This window comes from Varroa destructor, unplaced genomic scaffold (assembly GCF_002443255.2).
Source record: "Varroa destructor unplaced genomic scaffold, Vdes_3.0 BEIS01000001.1, whole genome shotgun sequence".
Classification (NCBI taxonomy): Eukaryota; Metazoa; Arthropoda; class Arachnida; order Mesostigmata; family Varroidae; genus Varroa; species Varroa destructor.
The window spans coordinates 57,446,421-57,463,811 of record NW_019211454.1 but is presented as its reverse complement, the minus strand read 5'-3'; the positions used below and the strand labels follow the sequence as shown (position 1 = coordinate 57,463,811).

The 17,391-nt window shown below is 39.1% G+C and overlaps 1 protein-coding gene across 1 annotated transcript; it reads right to left on the bottom strand.

Moving 5' to 3' along the window:
• Window positions 1-642: 642 nt before the first annotated feature.
• Window positions 643-13,981, bottom strand: LOC147758855 (uncharacterized). Its single transcript, XM_086988964.1, has 3 exons — window positions 13,274-13,981; window positions 5,658-5,788; window positions 643-1,686 (listed from the first exon to the last, which is right to left on the bottom strand). Exons 1-3 carry the CDS (start codon window positions 13,389-13,391, stop codon window positions 1,429-1,431), a joined length of 507 nt encoding a protein of 168 aa, XP_086845090.1. The 5' UTR covers window positions 13,392-13,981; the 3' UTR covers window positions 643-1,428.
• Window positions 13,982-17,391: the final 3,410 nt, after the last annotated feature.

The following is a 17,391-nucleotide window of genomic DNA, read 5'->3' as shown; positions in this document are numbered from 1 at the left end:
GCAAACGTACGTTTTACGTATGTGTATTTGATGCCCATGTCGACAGTAATATACAACAGCTATCTATTACAGAAAGATCATGTTGAAATTAACATTATTGAGGAATTGTATTTGTTTTAGGAGAGTTTTTATCTAAATATGGTCTATTCCAAGCAAAGTGCCACTAATTGGAATTGCCTTCACTGAGCTAAAGAAGCTTGTTAAACAAAAATGACATTATTGATAGGACACAGCAGACGAAGCACGTTGTGCATAGCTGAAGCACTACTTACGATTGATATCGAGCCCGACTTCGATTCGTGTAGTGAAAGCTTCCACGGGAGCTTGCTGAACAATGCATTTCAGCTTACGATTCAAGTCGTTTCGGTGAAGGTTATTCAGTGTCAATCTGCTAGCTACCCACCCTTGGGGATTCGCCAGATCTGCATTTGAGCTATCAGGAGTAGCTAGTTCATGAATTTCGTGGGCACGATTGTCTGAACCGATATCCCAGCGTACGGTTGGTAATGGAACGCCTTGTCGCACTCGACATGTCAGACGAGCAATATCATTGACGGTAAGAGGTCCTGCTTCATCGTCTTCGATGGGTTGTCCAGATACCGCATCGATGATCTCCGGCTTACCCGACGGTACTTTTATCAAGAATGTGGCGCCACATAGTGAGAAAGTGGTATTTAATTATACATTTTTTTATTTTTTCTGTGAGACCCTTCATTCTATTGTGATTGAAAGAAAAATATTTAATTTTATTTGGGGAGCCTTTTTCAATGTGTAGCATGAATACGAATACTTTGTGAAGAGCCGATCATAAAGATTCTGTATCTGTATCTAAGGGTTTTTCTAAAAAAAAAAAGGAGCCATTTTTTGTCGGCTACATTTCATTTTTCGGAAACGTTTATTTTTTTCAGATAATTAATTGAATCGTTTTTTGGAAAGAAATTACGGTGAATTAGTATTCAATTATCAGTTGAATGTAAAAGCTTGTCTTACGGTCAGTGTTACGATGTTAAATCACAATGATTCTTAAATCCGATGCCTTTCGCACGCCTATTGCTATTTAAAAGTCGTCATTATAATTTAAACATCTTTCCTTGTAATCTAGGGGCTCGGTCTACGATGCTTAATGATGACTTTACATATATTCCTCCACCGAAATGTTCTCATATTCATATAAAGTAGAACTTCTAATTTTCTTCGTCTTTTTCTCTCTATCATAGATGTTGCATTATATAATCCGCTAGTTTGAACAGTTAACCCAATCTCCCTAGCTTGTGTTTGGCATGCAGGTCTTCCACAAGGACCACAATATGGCCTGCAAGTTCACAGCTATGAACTTGATAGCACCTTCATAACCTTTTCAATAATTCATCATATTTATGCATCAGCCAACTAACCTGGGCACTTCCCTTCGTATTGTACTGTTTTGTTCTATTGTACATTGTACGTACGAATAACGGTGAACACGAGTCTATGAGTGAGCGTCGTCCCATCAGCGTGTTGAACTTCGCAGGTATATTCGTCCGAGTCGCTGAGCTCAAGGCGGGCAATTTTGAGTGTCGCTGGTTGGCGAGCCAAAGAGAAATAACTTCGACCTGTCCACGCCGGCGAGGTAACGTGATGTGGTGAGGCGAATACTCCGCGAGCGTTTATACCGCGACGGCCATCGAGACGATAGATCACCTCCTTCTGAAATCAGAGTACGCTAGCCGTCAAACGTTACACATGCATACGCTAAGATTGTGTCACACGAATGCTATGCAGGACAGCAAGGACTCTCGGTTGTTCACTCTAAGCCTTAACATTGGCATTTGGACGGAACTTTTTGTAAGTATCGACAACGACATCTCGAACAGACGCGCTTGCTCAGTGCAGAAATCATTTGCTTCGGTGATAACTTTTTGTCGGGGCCTAAACCGCTAACTAGCTTGTGCCGACTTATTCTAACCCGTCTTTTTGAACCCCTCCTAATAGCGACAGTGAGCTAGTCGACATTAAGCTCTTTCTAAATCACGCTCTGCACACTATCATGCAACGAATTTAAATATGATCTACAAGGGGGCCATATTCCAGAGGAAGCTTATGCGTTCAACTAGCTGCGCCGGTTCGAATTTGCTTAGGTAAAACGAATGTCCAACCCTTCGATACTCTAGCCAGGTACATTTCCATTACAGTTGTTAAAACGCCCAAATATGCTTACGTATTTCTATATGAACATGACGGCGTGATGCCCTCTTCACTAAATGGAACATTCAGAACTTGGATATTATCTATGAGTTTAGTCATACCCGCATTAGAGACATATGCGGGGTGTTGGCAAGTCAATAATAGTATCAGAGATCGATTCTTGTACACTCGGCGAATATTATTTCGCTTCCGAGGTATCTACGGTGGGTGACGGCTGTTACGTTCATGAACTTGGAAAAAATAACACTAATCTTATACCTTAGCTTCATTCTTCTGAGCGGCTTGTAAATAAATCAACTAATGATAGATTTATATGCGTTAAATTTAGGCATTAAAGTGTGCATCATAAAACCGAAATGCGACCCAACACCGTTCATATTACAATTACAAAGAGTTCATCTAATAGTGCTCTTATTGTGTGTATCTTCGCATCCTGGTGTGCATATAAAAACCTGTTTCTGTTTCTGTAAATCTTTGCTTTTGTTAATAAACATAAGTTATTTTTCTTTCCGGCATGATAAGTTTACATTTAAGTTTCGAAAAGCAATCAGAGGCCTTTATTCTTTTAGCAGATAAACGCATGCAGGCTACGGCAAATTACCCGCTAAAAATCTATCCCAATATATTGGTGCCACTCTGTAAATATAAGCTGTTGATGATTTTTCCCAGCCGTCGCGTCGAAGAACTTTTGATTCGATCGGAGCGGGGACTATTTTAACTCAAGTAGACTGATTTTATCGATGATCAAATCAAATCAAAGTCATGCGCGTAATTATGGCCGAAATATTGTCTCATCGTAGATGTCTCGTAGGGCTCTCAAGGGCTATTACAAAGGACGGGTATTCCAGGGCTTTGAGCCTCGACCTTTTCGACCCTTCTCAGGCAGCATTATCTCGAAAAACTGACAAACACTAATAGGTACGCTACTTTTTCTCGTAGTCGGTGCCGGAACGACTCTATGCCAGGGCCAAGGATTCTATACCATACGAACAAAAGCAACCGAACTCAACTACTCTTCATTCCCACTATTCTGGACATAAGATACTATTACCTGTCATGCGTGCGTAAGCCTATCTCAATAAGTATTTAGTACTAGCTGTATATGCTTCGATTTTATATACGTATCGGTATAGTGTCTACTACTGATAAGCTTCTATTTTATATAAGCTTGGAGATCATTACGATTCACGACTACGCCCAGCACGACACTATGTAAAAAAAATAAGTACCGTAATGGGAACTATTAAAGATTACCCATAAACATTTTCTTTCGACATACCGCGTTCGTTGAGGGTGTATGACTTTTCTAGCGCTTGAACTTCTAACATCTGAAGCATCGATCAACTGGTGATAACGAGAAGTTTCAAACATGTATCACAAGCATTTCTATATTTTAAAAACGATACTATTTTGATATACTTGAAGACTAGCTAATTCTGACTTAAGAAAGGTCTATAAATGAACACTGGATCATAGTCTGGCACTCACGTCACTGCTCATTTATGCCGTAAGGGGCGTCTATAGGGCTGTGTGATTTCTATTGGGTCACAATTGTTTTTTAGTTTCAAATTTAGCAAACAGACTTCAGCTTCTCGGTGATAAAATTTTCCTTCCAGCTTAACAACGGAAAGTTGGCTAGAGAATAGGGATCTTGTGTGCCAGATACCGAGAACTTTGTTAGAAAAGCAAATAACGACCTTTTGCCAACAAATATCTATAAATATATTTATAGGAAGCTCAGCCGATACCAAATGTTGATTGGAACACGATTGAGTGAGCGAATCCAGTGCTTTAAAAACGAAAATGTTCCTATAATAAATATTCATATGTGAACAAGCTTGCTGGCTACACCGAACGCGTTAGAAATGAACTCGGTTAAATTAAATATACGTGTATATAAGCATATTCAAGTTAGCGTAAGCAAAAATCTTCTCACTTATGGCCAAGGTAATTTAGATGCCAAGGTGTTGTATTATGCAGACAGAATGATAACTAATAGGAAAAACGTCGCCTTTTTGACGTCGACCTCTATCAGCCGTTTGACATTACTTTGTAAACAACTCTATTATATTCGAGGGCCTCGTATACATGATACGCGAGGAAAAAATACACAGTGCAAAAAATATACGTGTTCCGTATAGTTCCAATCTGTGTACAGTGATGGCATCCGCTCGATTTATTAATACAGACAAAAATAAAACTGTTTTCTGTCGTTTTGTGACAGCTAGACCCTGTTTCGATAGAGGGGTTTGCTTCGAACGTACCATCAGTCTACCCAACGCATCTCGGGTCTCAACTGTTCAGGTGGTGATCTACTTGTATTGACTGGATGCAATAAACAAGACAAGAAGGAACTTTGACACAGGACAAAGCAGGGACCCAGAAATAGCTAGAGGAGCCTAGAACGGACCAAATTAATACCGTTCAGCATTTTTAGCAAAAAAAAGTACGTTGATTCGAGAATCCTCTCAAGCGAACTTGTTTCGGATTGCCGCTTAGAATAGGAAAATGAATGCACGAGAGGACGAATTAACAAATACTTTGCGTTGAATGACGTTGGTAGGGGTCAGCTTTTATGATATTTATGGTCCTTGTTGTTGCTGCTGCTATATTAGTAAAAATTTGTAGAAGGTCGCTATTCGGTATAGGCTATTTCATGTTTATGGGTATGTGTGTACGTGACAATATTGAAGTGTGGTCACGAGCTCGATCATTATCGTTCGACACAAACATTTTCTACTTTCCGAAGCTGCTTATCCGTTGGCTTGAAGTTCTTTCCGGTTTTCAATGCTTTAGATTGCTAAACAGACCATAAGATTAGGAAATGTCAATAAATTCATATAACAATAGTTTTGTTATATACAGAAGGCCTTTCCAATAGGACATTGGCCGTATGCAGACGAAACGCTGCCCTTAGCGTTGTATAACCTAAGCTTCCTCAAGCTTATCTATATATATATATAGACGCATAAATGAACGAGCATGAAACGTCTTCTTGACCGTTCAGTTGCGTTTTTTTGTCAATAAGTACGTTTGGCCATTAAAACGATATATAGAAAGCTGCTGTTTTTTCATGTGTCGTTGATAGTTTACTTAGTGCACAACTGTTTAAATTGCTTAAGTTTCTAACAAAGTAGATACACCTATCTGTCGGTTCTTACCGAGTTTCTACACTATTCAACGTCAGCGTGAAACAAAACGATTGGAACGCCAACGGTTGCCGTTAAGCACCAAATCGAGGCTGTGGAGCCTAGCTTCCTACAAAGACGACTCCCGTCTCGTAAACACAGAAGCTGAATATAATAAAGGACGATTTTAAGCTTTAGGAGTTAGCACTGATCATCACTAACTCGCTATGAGGAATGTTCTCTATTGATTGGGTATCGATCTCTCGACGAAAGGTCCAATACTGCCTAATTGATATGACGATAGCAATTCGGATATTCAGTGATAATAAAAGACGATCTACGTACCGTCGACACTCGGGTCCAGACAACGTGCTCCACGACAGACGCTTCGTATAAGCGAAGATTGCAAGGCAGTGATGCTTGACCATCTTCGACGCTAGCGTAGACGTGCTCGATCTGGCCTGTTAGATCTACGACTGCAATTAAGATAACGTGCATAGACATAACATTAGGCCTGGCCCGTTGTCGAGTAACACTAATATTAGAATATTGTTAGGAACGTGCAGTATGTCTTTACATAAATATTTCAATAAACACTAGGCAAAGCGTTTTATTAATTACAAAACAATCCGCTGTGTATATTACTAGCATCGGGGACGTAGTTACAGTATGGTATAATATGATCGTATACACGGAATGGGTAGCTTTAGAGTCGAGGAAAGTTCAAGTGTAAAGGAGGGAAGAACAGGGCTTTTTGCTACGAATTATGCTAGGTTTCCAGTTGATATAAAGGCTAGTTCGATTGTAAGTCTGCTTTTTTCATAACTATAAGCTCGACAGTTTATTGATTATATGATTGAGCCGTGTTCAACTTTAAGTCGAGCTTTATTTCACTTTTTTTTGTACATATATATGATGCATGAATCTGTAACGCATTGCTTAAGCCGATTCCTAAACTAACCGAATTAAATGTAATAACACTTATCATGAACCTCCGAAACAAACACTGAAATCACTATTCTGTTTCTGCCTAGAAGGCTTATTCGAATTGCACATGCCTAAACTCCTGTATCTCACTTCTAGGTTAGGCTAAGCTGGCCAGATCTATTATATACCACTATTATAAGTGTGGTATATTTGATTCATGTCAAGAATATCCTAATAGGATTCTGCGTGATTTTTAGGAGCTATAACTTTGACTCCAGGAGCCGACAAGAAGCTGCGGTGGTGATCTTCATCGGAAAGGGCTTTTTAGTTTCCTTGCGAAGGGTAGCCTTCGCGGTTTCGTTTAGAGGCCCTGAGCGCCTGCAGGGTTTTTTTTTGCTAAATGATCAGTTGTCATACGCCTGGACCATGTTCAAGCTGCTTCAAATAGATAAGTAACGAGAGGTAACTTAGTATGTTAGCATGAATTAAAGCGAAACGACAAAACCTCTAACAGATACGTTTGACGATACAATTGAAGTCTATGCAGTTCTCAAGCTAGTGACACATACATCTATTTGAAGACTCTCGAGTCCTCTAAGACACTGTCGACGTGTGTATGATCTGTAGAGCTAGTCAGACAGACAATTATCGCTTCAAAACACTGTTCATCAATTATTCGAGGGAAACACCCGAATTTGTTTACCTAGTACTAGGGTCACTTGTCGAAGCGAGGAGTGCTAGCATGGGTCACGCTCGCCATTCACTGCTTTAATAATATTATGACAGCTCAGTTACAGATATCATAGAATGCAGCTATCTAACACTTCAACCGAGACATAGTTATCTAAATACGAATTATCCATAAGCGTTACCATAGCGTTGTATGATAACAGCCGGCAAAGGGCTTGCGTCTGCGTAAAAGTTATTTCGACATCATTTATTGAAATTTAGGAAAAAAAAATGTCAAGATTTAAGAAAGTATAGGAAGTTTTGAAAAGAATGTTTGGCTAAAGGTATTTTTGTCATCGTTGTCGTGCCCTTAGTGCACATTTTCTCTATCGTCTCTCTAAATGATTGTCAGTAAGCTCTAACCTTAATTGACAAAACTGGAACCGATATCATCTACATTAGAATAACAGGGCGCTTACAGTTGTTTTAGGGTGATATTCCGCTAGTGTATAATACCTTTTAAAAAAAAGAAAATTTATTTTTCATCATCAGTTACGGCTCAGTGCAGGAATGGATCTTTGTCGGCACGCGAGAACAACGAGAAGCAAGCGTCTCTGCTTTTGAAACTTGCTGAGATAGTGCTGTATCAATCCACCTCAATTTAATTGGTCGATGCTTCTAATATAAGATCTTTTACATACATACAGGGTTTATATAGCGAGTCGTTCCCGTTACTGAAGCTCCAATTCGTAGTCGTGAATTACTGATATTTTCTGATACTCTATAACTCGTTGTAGCTTGCCCGCTCAGAACCCGGGTGATGCCATCCCAGAAAGCGGTCCCAGATTCTCTAAACTGCGCTTCGATGTCAAAAACCAAAAAAAAAATTATTGTCTTAGATTGAAGCATCATCTTCCAACTCAATCTACGAGATACTGTTCTCTATTTTGCTACAGATTTCCAAAAAGGAAGCAGCCTACGACTAAAACGAATCTTTTGTTCGGTCCCCCTTGCCTCTAGTTAATATTGGGACAATGTACATGTCGACTCGAGGTTTATAAAGCATAAGCCTTTAAAACAATCCGGAGATTGTACCTAGCTGATTGTCATCCAGTGCCTTCGTATGCGATCTATACACGAAAAATTCAACTGAACAACTTAACGATAGTGAAACTCAGAATACGTTCAAAGTATCGCGAGGTTAGTTGACATAACAGTTAAACAAAACCTCTGCGTTGTATCTTCCGGGCAGTTGAGCGGAATCAACGATGTTTAGCAGATTTGCGTTACAAATTTGTCTCAACAGATTCTATGTGTTTGATCTAAGGGAAAAATGTTTATCTCTCACTAAATTTTTGATAATAATAATTTACATGTAGGAGTATCAATAGATGAAGGACTCAATCGATTTCTAATGCCCCCTAACGAGAAATACGCTCGCGGAGGTCTCCATGAAGTGTCGTTCAACCCGTTCTACTAACGAGTTAATATTACGGTTTAAGGTGCTTTCTTTACTTCATCATACGTGTAGCCTCGTATATACCGATAACTGGGTGTGACCCAACCGCTTTTTTTACGTTTTAGTCCTTTTTTCCATTTAGTTTAGGTCCTGCTTGCAGTACCAAACAAAGTGACATTCATTGACAAGACGTAAAACTATTTACACAATGTTGACGTCATTTAAGAAAAAAACGCTATTTATAATTAAGACAACGACTTGAAATGATAGCGCATGTCCCGTTTATTAGAATACATCAAAAGCGTCCCCGAACATTAAAGCGTATGATGTGGTTCCGCAAGTCCAAATCGGTAATCGCTTGCAATAATAAATCTATGAACAATACGCTGCCCCTTCTTTTTAAGCTTCTTAATATAATCACTGCTAACTAAATAGCGTGCATCTTCATGCACGCTACTTATGACCCTGTTCAAGCTTACGCGCTCGACAATGTTACTTAGCGATTTTAGTTTACATTTCAACAAATGAGTGAAAATTTCTTACATTTAGATGCACCCATATGCCATCCCCATACGAATCTCAGTTATTTACCCATCAACTTATATGCACGGCCTTGAGATTCCAGGTTGTTTGGTACTGCTAGACACTTGCTACAGAAGTTCTACTCTACCGTTCTTCGGCGAGGCTGGCCCGTCGCAATAAATAACCCAATGAGCGGCATTACTTATGAGATATGTCGCCCATATATGCAATCCTTGTAACATGCTTTTCTCTCAGGCCAATGTAATCCAGTGAAGTAAGCGCGATCAAAACGAGCAGATTTTATAAGCCTAGGGTTTAATAGCGATATGAATTGAATCAATGCGTGCTAAAAAAACATCATCCACAAAACGTAAGGTAACCGAAGAGTATATTTGCTAATGGCCTCGCGAGAACACTCTGTTCTTGACAAATCAGATTGTCCACTGCTTTTGGCCGACCGATCTGCGGGGATCTGGCAAAGGCAGTTCGGTTAGAATCTTCTTCGCAAAATTTGTTTATATTTGGCCTATCGAAGGAGAGTTTGTCCTGGACAAGTATGTCTGAGCATAAAAGAAATAACGCAATGACAGCTTTCGACGACCGTGTTTAAGATTTGCTGTTACGAGTATGGTTTAATCAATGAAAATTAACAATGTATAGAAACTTGTCCTGAGATCCTCAAATACGTCGTCCATTTTAAATGATCTTTGTCGTCTGTTGGTGGTGGACGGTAACGCATATCTAACAATAGGGAAAACGCTATGTTATAATGTAGGACGGCTTGATGGTCCCTCGAAGTAGTCGACTTATGGTATTTCAAGGAAAATAATTAGTTTTTAATTGTAATTTTATGTAGCAGTAGCCCGACGACAACTTGAACTACCCACAAATAGCTATCGTCTCATTCAGAATGACAACTATTTATGCGTTTAAGATCGTAACCCTTACTGTGTATTCAGAACTCGACGCTTTCAAAAGTTTGAGCGCCGTGCAGGGTCAGCACAGAATTGATATTTATCTTATCACACTAAAATCGGCACCTTTTTTAAATCACTCATTTTTTCCATCCATTTCCTATGACAAACATCTATCAGGTGTGTAGGCTTCAGAAGCAGGGTACACGACATGTATAAGTACGTCGAACGTAGAATAACTTTAGAGCCTAGTTGTAGCGAACTTCAAGTTCCAATTATTTCATTCAATAGGTATTTTAGTTGAACAGGGCTGTTTCGATGCCCCTTAATTGCAATAATAAATTATGTTCATCATCCATAATGTATTGGCGAACAACAGTACCAGCGAAGTCAATGAGCACTAGAACGTCTGGTCTCATACAAGCCGATCAACGTTGGTAGAGATACAATTCTAATAACCATTATAACGGCAATAAAGAAATGCGAAATAAAACGCTATAATATTTGATTTATAGGGCGTTTGATCATGGGAATAGATTCTCCTTAGCGGATAGTATAAGCTGCGGCTGGCTGGCTGGCTGAGACGGCCAGAAGCATTATTCGTTCCGGAAAACGTGTAAAAAGTTAAACATTATCTGTTAAATGATCGTGGACAAGAAATGTGTTTTTTTTTAGCCTCTGCACTATGCGAAAGTGTACCAGGATAACAGGGAAAGGCGTAATTTCCTTTGTTAAGTGCAGTCGTATATAATTTACAAACGAAGATTATATGATCTACGATAGATAAAAAACGTATCTGGACAATTCATAGGTATAATAAAAACTTGGAAACGGTTACGTATCTTCGTCTTTTGCAAATTTCTCGAATGCGAAATCGTGCGTTTGGTAATAATAAGGGACACTGATCACTGTACTTTTAAGTTTAAATGCCAAATAAAACCTAACCGTGTACATCCTATTATAATGCTTATATGCGCTATTGGAAGACAACGAAGACATCGCAATCGAGGCGTTGGTCGTTCAGCGTCTCTGTCTCTGTGTGATATGCGAATAGACGTAATTATACTAAGTTCAATTAAAATCCAAAAACTCGGCTTACTTTATGTAAAAAAAAGGGGGGTTCATCAGTTCTGCGGGTGTAAAATTGTATTTTTGTCAACATTTCAAGCATATATGTCGCAGGTTTTTCCCAGACATGTAGTCAGACTGTTTAAGGCTTCAGGAACATTCAAAAACTGCATAATTTGAAATTGAAAAAAAACTAAGCTTAACCCCTTTCCTGCGGAAGGCCTTATTCTGGCCTATATTTTTTCCTTGACGTTTGGAATGCATACTTTGCGAACTTTCTCGAAATATTTTATCCGCTTTTTAAAGCTGTAGTGAAAAAGAAAATAGTATTAGTAAAAAAAGCTAGAGGTGCACGAAAAGGGTCTTAAGTTCTTTTCTACGGAAACCCTTCATATACCGCAAATACGATGCAGTCGTCAGAAAGATCTCTTCGTCGAACGCTTTCATGCTGTGTCCGTACGTCGCTCTCTGAACAAGTGTTTTCTTAGACGCAAGTGAATTTAGAAGCCAAAAACCTTTCTCCAGACTGCCTTTCTGAGATGTCGTAGCTTCATTTCTACTTCTAAAGGTCATTCGGGAGACTAATGATAAATTACCAGTATATGCAGCATTGGCGTGTCAGCAAAAAGTATCTATTTCTGAGTGTAGTAAATGGATATAAATATATAACTTTCCTTATTTACGCAGCACTTAAACCCTTAACCATATACCAAACCGAATAATCACTGAAAGTTTCATAAAATTAGGTTTTTCAGATATCACCATAGTCAATTGCGAGCCGGTCGAACATACTCATGGTAGTACACAATTTTATAGTATAATATATTTGTGTATATCGTGCGAAATGACAAATAATTCCTAAAAACTGAGTCCGCCATAGCGTTAGGTCGTAACTTTTGATCGAAATATTCATCATTCAGCTGTAAACAATTCTATGCACCATCAGTAAACAATATAAAAAAACAGAGCTAAAGAATACATTGCGATGCTCTAAATAGTTCCACATAGTTCTCAGAATATCGTGTAACACTACAGTTAATTAGAACTAGATGTGTCTGTTACCTAGACATTAGCAGTATAACGTCCCCGACTATGCGGAAACCCATTTCACCTACTAATGATCCAGATGTAACATCTAACGTCTAGGTTCTGTGTGGAGCATTACAATATATCGAATTCTAGATTAAAAACAACAACCCTTCGTCCTTATAACAACGCGTAGGTCGCACGAGCACCTACTTATACGACAGTATAAGTATTACAAGCCATATCTGACGATGACTTTTTCAAATAGGGAACAATAATGATAAGGCCATCAGCTTCTTCATCAAACAGTGCTCGCCGGTTTCAGACATTAAATAAATTCGTGAAATGTTTTTAACTGCTCGTTTTTAATCGTAATGCTTTTTTTCTTTGTATTAGCGTCCTGCTTGTCAAAGAAATTTAGAAAGGAGATGGGGAGAAAGATAGTTTAGTGATACTTTTGTATAAAAATCGAACTCGTCAACTGCTGCTAAATTAGCAACCTGCTGCCAAAAGAACATACTCTTTAACTGTAAAAAGTAACAGAACATCGTACGTTCTTTAGAAGTGTCTCACTCCAGGACTAAGGGTTATGATCGCAGGTGCGATGAACTTCAACTTGAATGCAATGCGAGCAGTACGTGCAGCGGTACAACTTCAGGCCCTTTCGCCAGAGCTGCGGTAAATGAGGGTTCTTTAGAGAGATGATTAAGTGTCACATATATTAGACAACTACGTTTGTCATAACCCTAAAAGCAAGATGCGTTGTTAAAGTGAGCGGAGAGTGATTTGAATAGGCTTATCGGTAACTACCTGTGTTTAACTAGTTTGTATAAACGGGTTATTTGAGCAATCAATATATATGACAGTTATAGGCCCCGTTTTTGGAGGCGCATTTCTTCGGAGTTTAACTGGGCATACAGCTGTAGTTAACTGAAGGAGGAATGATCCCGCATTTTACTATTGAAATGGCCTAGGAATACTTTGACTCCATAACAGCTTGTCGCGGGTCAGAAATGAATGTTCAAGAAAATCGTTCGCTGACCTTAGATACTCCGAAACCCACCTTCTTCTAATAAGTAGCTGCTAATGAAGCGTCTTGTATAATCGTATGTCCATCTAGAATATTACGTTGCAATCGCTCTATAGGTAATCCTGTGTTGCTCTTTACTTGTTATCTTACTTTCTCCATCTTGAGAAGCAGTCCTACAATGAATTTCCTATGCTCTGCGGCCATAGTTACGCACTATAGCCCAAAAATTTAAAAATATACAAATTTATTACCAGATAGTTTTTCGTTATTTAAGAACATGGTTAAAGTGGTTAGAGCTCTATTTATAATAGACGCTGTCGTTCATCACAATAGTTGAGATACTAACCAACGGCGCCATCAACGAATAGTAAGTGAAGCACGTATAGTAGAAGAAACAGCCAAGGCAGATGTGGATCGTCCGGCAAATTCCGTACCGTTTTGAATAACCACATCCTACCTTTCATTTAGATAGTGGCTCCTTTTAAGAACCAATAACAACAATTATGTCGTACTTCCCCACGTCGGCGGCGAAAGACTATAAGAACTTCTTTACTAGTCTGTTAGAATGAAGCAGACGACGACGCTGAGACAGGAGACGCAATTGTACTAAAGTGACTAACTACGCATTATGTGAGTTCAACTACCCACTTCACTTTGGTCACGACGCAGCCAATCGAAGAGGTACTCTCACTTATGGCGGTCTTCATTAAAACCAACATGCGTGTCGCAGGCACTGGTTAAGTTGAGGCACAGCACTGTTGGCTGTCACGTGAGGGGGGTAGATGCCAGCTTGCCTAACAGTACAATCTAACTGTAATCGCTCTTACTACCACTGTTTAACGCTGACGAAACGTAAAACTTTTTTGTACACTTTACGCCACTTTCATTATCCACAAAGCATAGAAGTTATTTTTCTCCGTCAGCCGAACTTACGTCGCGTTTCAGGGTGCCGTATTTGCAATACATCCTTCCTGACGCTCGAAGGGAGTGCCGCTTCTTCTTTATGACCCACCGTCACCAAATGTACCCCCTACTCAAACCAGGTATGTGGAAACCTCGCTGCTATTACTGCAAACCCGAGAAGGGAAGGGCAGAAAGCATGGGAGAGGTCGGACCAGAAAAGGGAGAGTGTGGTATGGCTGGTTGAGGCCTCAACGGGCGTTCTAAGGTGCCCAGTTGCCAGTTGGCAGCATGATGTCATGCAGGTGGGACCCGATGTGCGAAAAGTTTGTCATAGAAGGAGAGGATATAAAGGGGTTTATTATACGCTAGCATTTGCGAGTCGTCGAAGAGGTGCACTTTATATTGCCTTCGAAGAATAGCGGATAGAAACAAATCAGCGTATCGAATATGACGCACGCGGTAAATGTTATATTGGACACATAAAGTCTGAGGTTTGGAAAAGTCTCCACCTTTTTTTTTGCTACTATTGCTAGGATGTTTTGTGTTATATAAACAAAGACACTGGGTAACACTGAGCAAAGAATAGCACGATTCTTCGTATTCGTCCATATAAATGAATACCTATTGATAAGAGCTATGCTTCTAGTTTACGAGATGACAGATGCACTTTACGCTTAGTCAATTCAGTTCAGAAGTAGGCCATAAGTAGATCAGAGGTAGGCCAAGACGTCGAATAACTGAACGCTATCCAAAAGGCTACAACGGTGCATGACGTTGTAATCTAACTGATCGCTGAAAAAGCGCCATGACTTATGACCACCGTATATGAATACCGTAAAGTTTCGTTCAATCAACTCTAAAATGCTTACGCGATATACAAGGAACGTTTTCAGAGCAACTATTCCTTTCGCTAAACCCGCACCTTTGCCAATGAAATTGTCCAAATGAGCAAAAGCCGGCTTTCTTTTGTTGGATACCCGTCGTAGCTACAATAACGTTGTTTTTATTAATGAAACGCTTCACTTAAGCTATACAGAGCATTTAGAATCAATCGAAAACAAAAGGACTTTTTATACAGCCTGTGATATATATACAGGCAGAAAAAGGACGTCTACTTTAATTTTACCAACGATTCAGCGGATTTGTCTGCTGGTATCATGGTAACCTTGTTAGTATTAATCGTGCTGTCATGTCATACCTATTCCATGGCAAAACGGTAAGGCTCAAAGGGAAAATAGACTTAAATAACTTTGCTGGAGCATGTTAATGCCAATAACTCTGTGAAGTGAAAAACGTAAGAAAAGGATATTGTGCAACTTGGGTATCTTGGAATTTATACAAAAGTAAGAGAAGAAAGCTTTTGAATGATTTTTATTAAAAAAAAAAAATAAAAGCCTGTCTCTACGAATCTCTATGGACGAAATCGTGTTGTAATAATAAATAGGGCGCCGGATATGAGCGTATAGCGTGCATATTAGACCATAATGAGCGTTTCTGCATGTTGCCTATAATCTCACGATGCAGAACAACGTAAATTGTCCACGAAATTAAATCTATAGAGCATCTACTGCTATTTGAAGTTCGTGATTTTAAATCATACTGCCTTACATTATCACATAATCCTATTTGTGTTCGAATGTCGGAAATAAGGATTTGATCTATTCCATTGGATCCACTCCTAATTGTACAAATACTGATAATTTTCAATATTCTGGTTACAAAATGAACAAGTTTTGAAAAAGGACATGGAACTTTGTTGTAGGTACTTGGCTTTGGCAATGTTAATCTTAGTCAAGTTCATCTCTCGCTTTATATCGAACCTCTATGCTTTCTTGGACGACCGCAGAACTTTTGTGGATGTCGTCAGTATGAGACGTCACACGGCAATAAAACATAATACCAATATATCATAGTAATTTGATGATATGATTTCATCCTTATATCGGGGCAAATAAATCATCGTTTTAGCATAAAAAACATCTGAGAAGGCAGAAACTGCTATAGTTAACTGGACTCCGAACACCAAGAAAGTACACTTTTCTTAATTCAAGAACATTTCTACTTTAGGTGTGTAACTAGTTGGTGATTTGCCAGCATTTCCCCAGTCCTATATTTAAAAACAACTAAAATAACGATGACGGCAGTCCTGTTCTGTTTTAAACAGGTTAGTCATAAGGTTAGCACATACGAGATATGCGGCACATGGTGCATACAAAGATTCCTAGCTTAATTATGATACATAGAGCCAAATCTGCCCGCAAATCAGCTCTCTTACAGCCTTTCGTTATTTACTTCGGATAAGCCATCAAGTACTATATCAAGAAAGTGGGAGTTAAAAAGATGGACCGAGTTAAACGAAGCATACGGGATAAAATGTGAGACCAGCTAAAGTGTGGTTTCTGAGTTTCTAGCCAGTCTAACATAAGAGCCTGAGAAAGTATTGTTACCCTGAATGTCTGAGGCAGAAGGGCCCACCATCAGGAGAAACTGCAAATATAAAACAGAGCTTAAAACTGCTGGAAGGCAAGCATTAGAGGACAACAATGTCCTTCGCGGGCAGACGTCACTAGCTGAATATGTAGCCACGATAAGCGACACGGAGATTAAGGCTTCAAAGGAATCACTAGGGCGGTTGCGATAAATGAAGCGTCATCTCATTGTTCTATTTGTTAAGACATTTGGTTGGCGGGCAAGCCTAGCTGTTCTCGGGGCGGCCCCAAGGGCGACTGTTTAAATTCCTAAGTTGGGTGCGCCGTTAAAGTTTTTCTTTCGAGCTAGTAAAAAAAAATCTCCGTTTTTCTTTTATGTTTAACGAAATCGTATATCCATATGTATGATATTAACTTCCATAGTTTATCACCATAAGGTACCTAAGCATTATAGAAATGAATAAAGAACAATCTATTCTGATATGTTCTAGAATCGAAGCTCTAGATATGGTAAATTTAACAAGGCTTTCCAAGTATAAAACCTATAAAAGTTCTATATAAATATAGTTTATCTTTCACAGGGTATCACGCTATTACGCGTGTCTATAATTTCGTATAAACAAACTAATAGGATACCTTACCAACGATAAGGGTCTGTCTATGAAACAAGCTAGTTGGAGTTCGACCGAGTCAATTTTAAGGAATCGTAAGCTTGAGTAGAACAATACATCTATAGGGCTGATTTAAAAATAGGATTTTTGGCTCCTGCCAAATGAGTAACTTGACACAGTATAAATAAGAACTTTTACGTTTGTTGTTCTGTCTTGATCAAATAAAAATTGTTTCAAGAGATCTTTACCGATTAGCCTTCTAATAATTTTTTTTAAGTGCGGTTAATAATACCACTTAAAGTACAAATGAGAATTTATTTATTTGCTCAACTCGCCAAAGGAGTAGCTCAATTAAGCGAGGAAAAATCGCGTGGCAGGTCAGACAAAACTAAACCTCGGCAGTGGAGTGTTAGAGAACGCCTTTGATTAGTGAAGGGGCTTTCGATCATAAATGTAGAAATATTTTCCGTCGCTTTTGATTGTGTTCCAGCGATATCACTATAAATCATAAGAGGTGTGAT

Excerpts from the sequence above, each read along its gene's own strand:
- LOC147758855 (XM_086988964.1), bottom strand. The coding sequence starts at position 13,391 with ATGAAAGGTAGGATGTGGTTATTCAAAACGGTACGGAATTTGCCGGAC. Across the intron at positions 5,789-13,273 it reads ATTCGTTGATGGCGCCGTTG|TCGTAGATCTAACAGGCCAG; the intron begins GTTAGTATCTCA and ends TCTTAATTGCAG. Across the intron at positions 1,687-5,657 it reads TCTGGACCCGAGTGTCGACG|AAGGAGGTGATCTATCGTCT; the intron begins GTACGTAGATCG and ends CTCTGATTTCAG.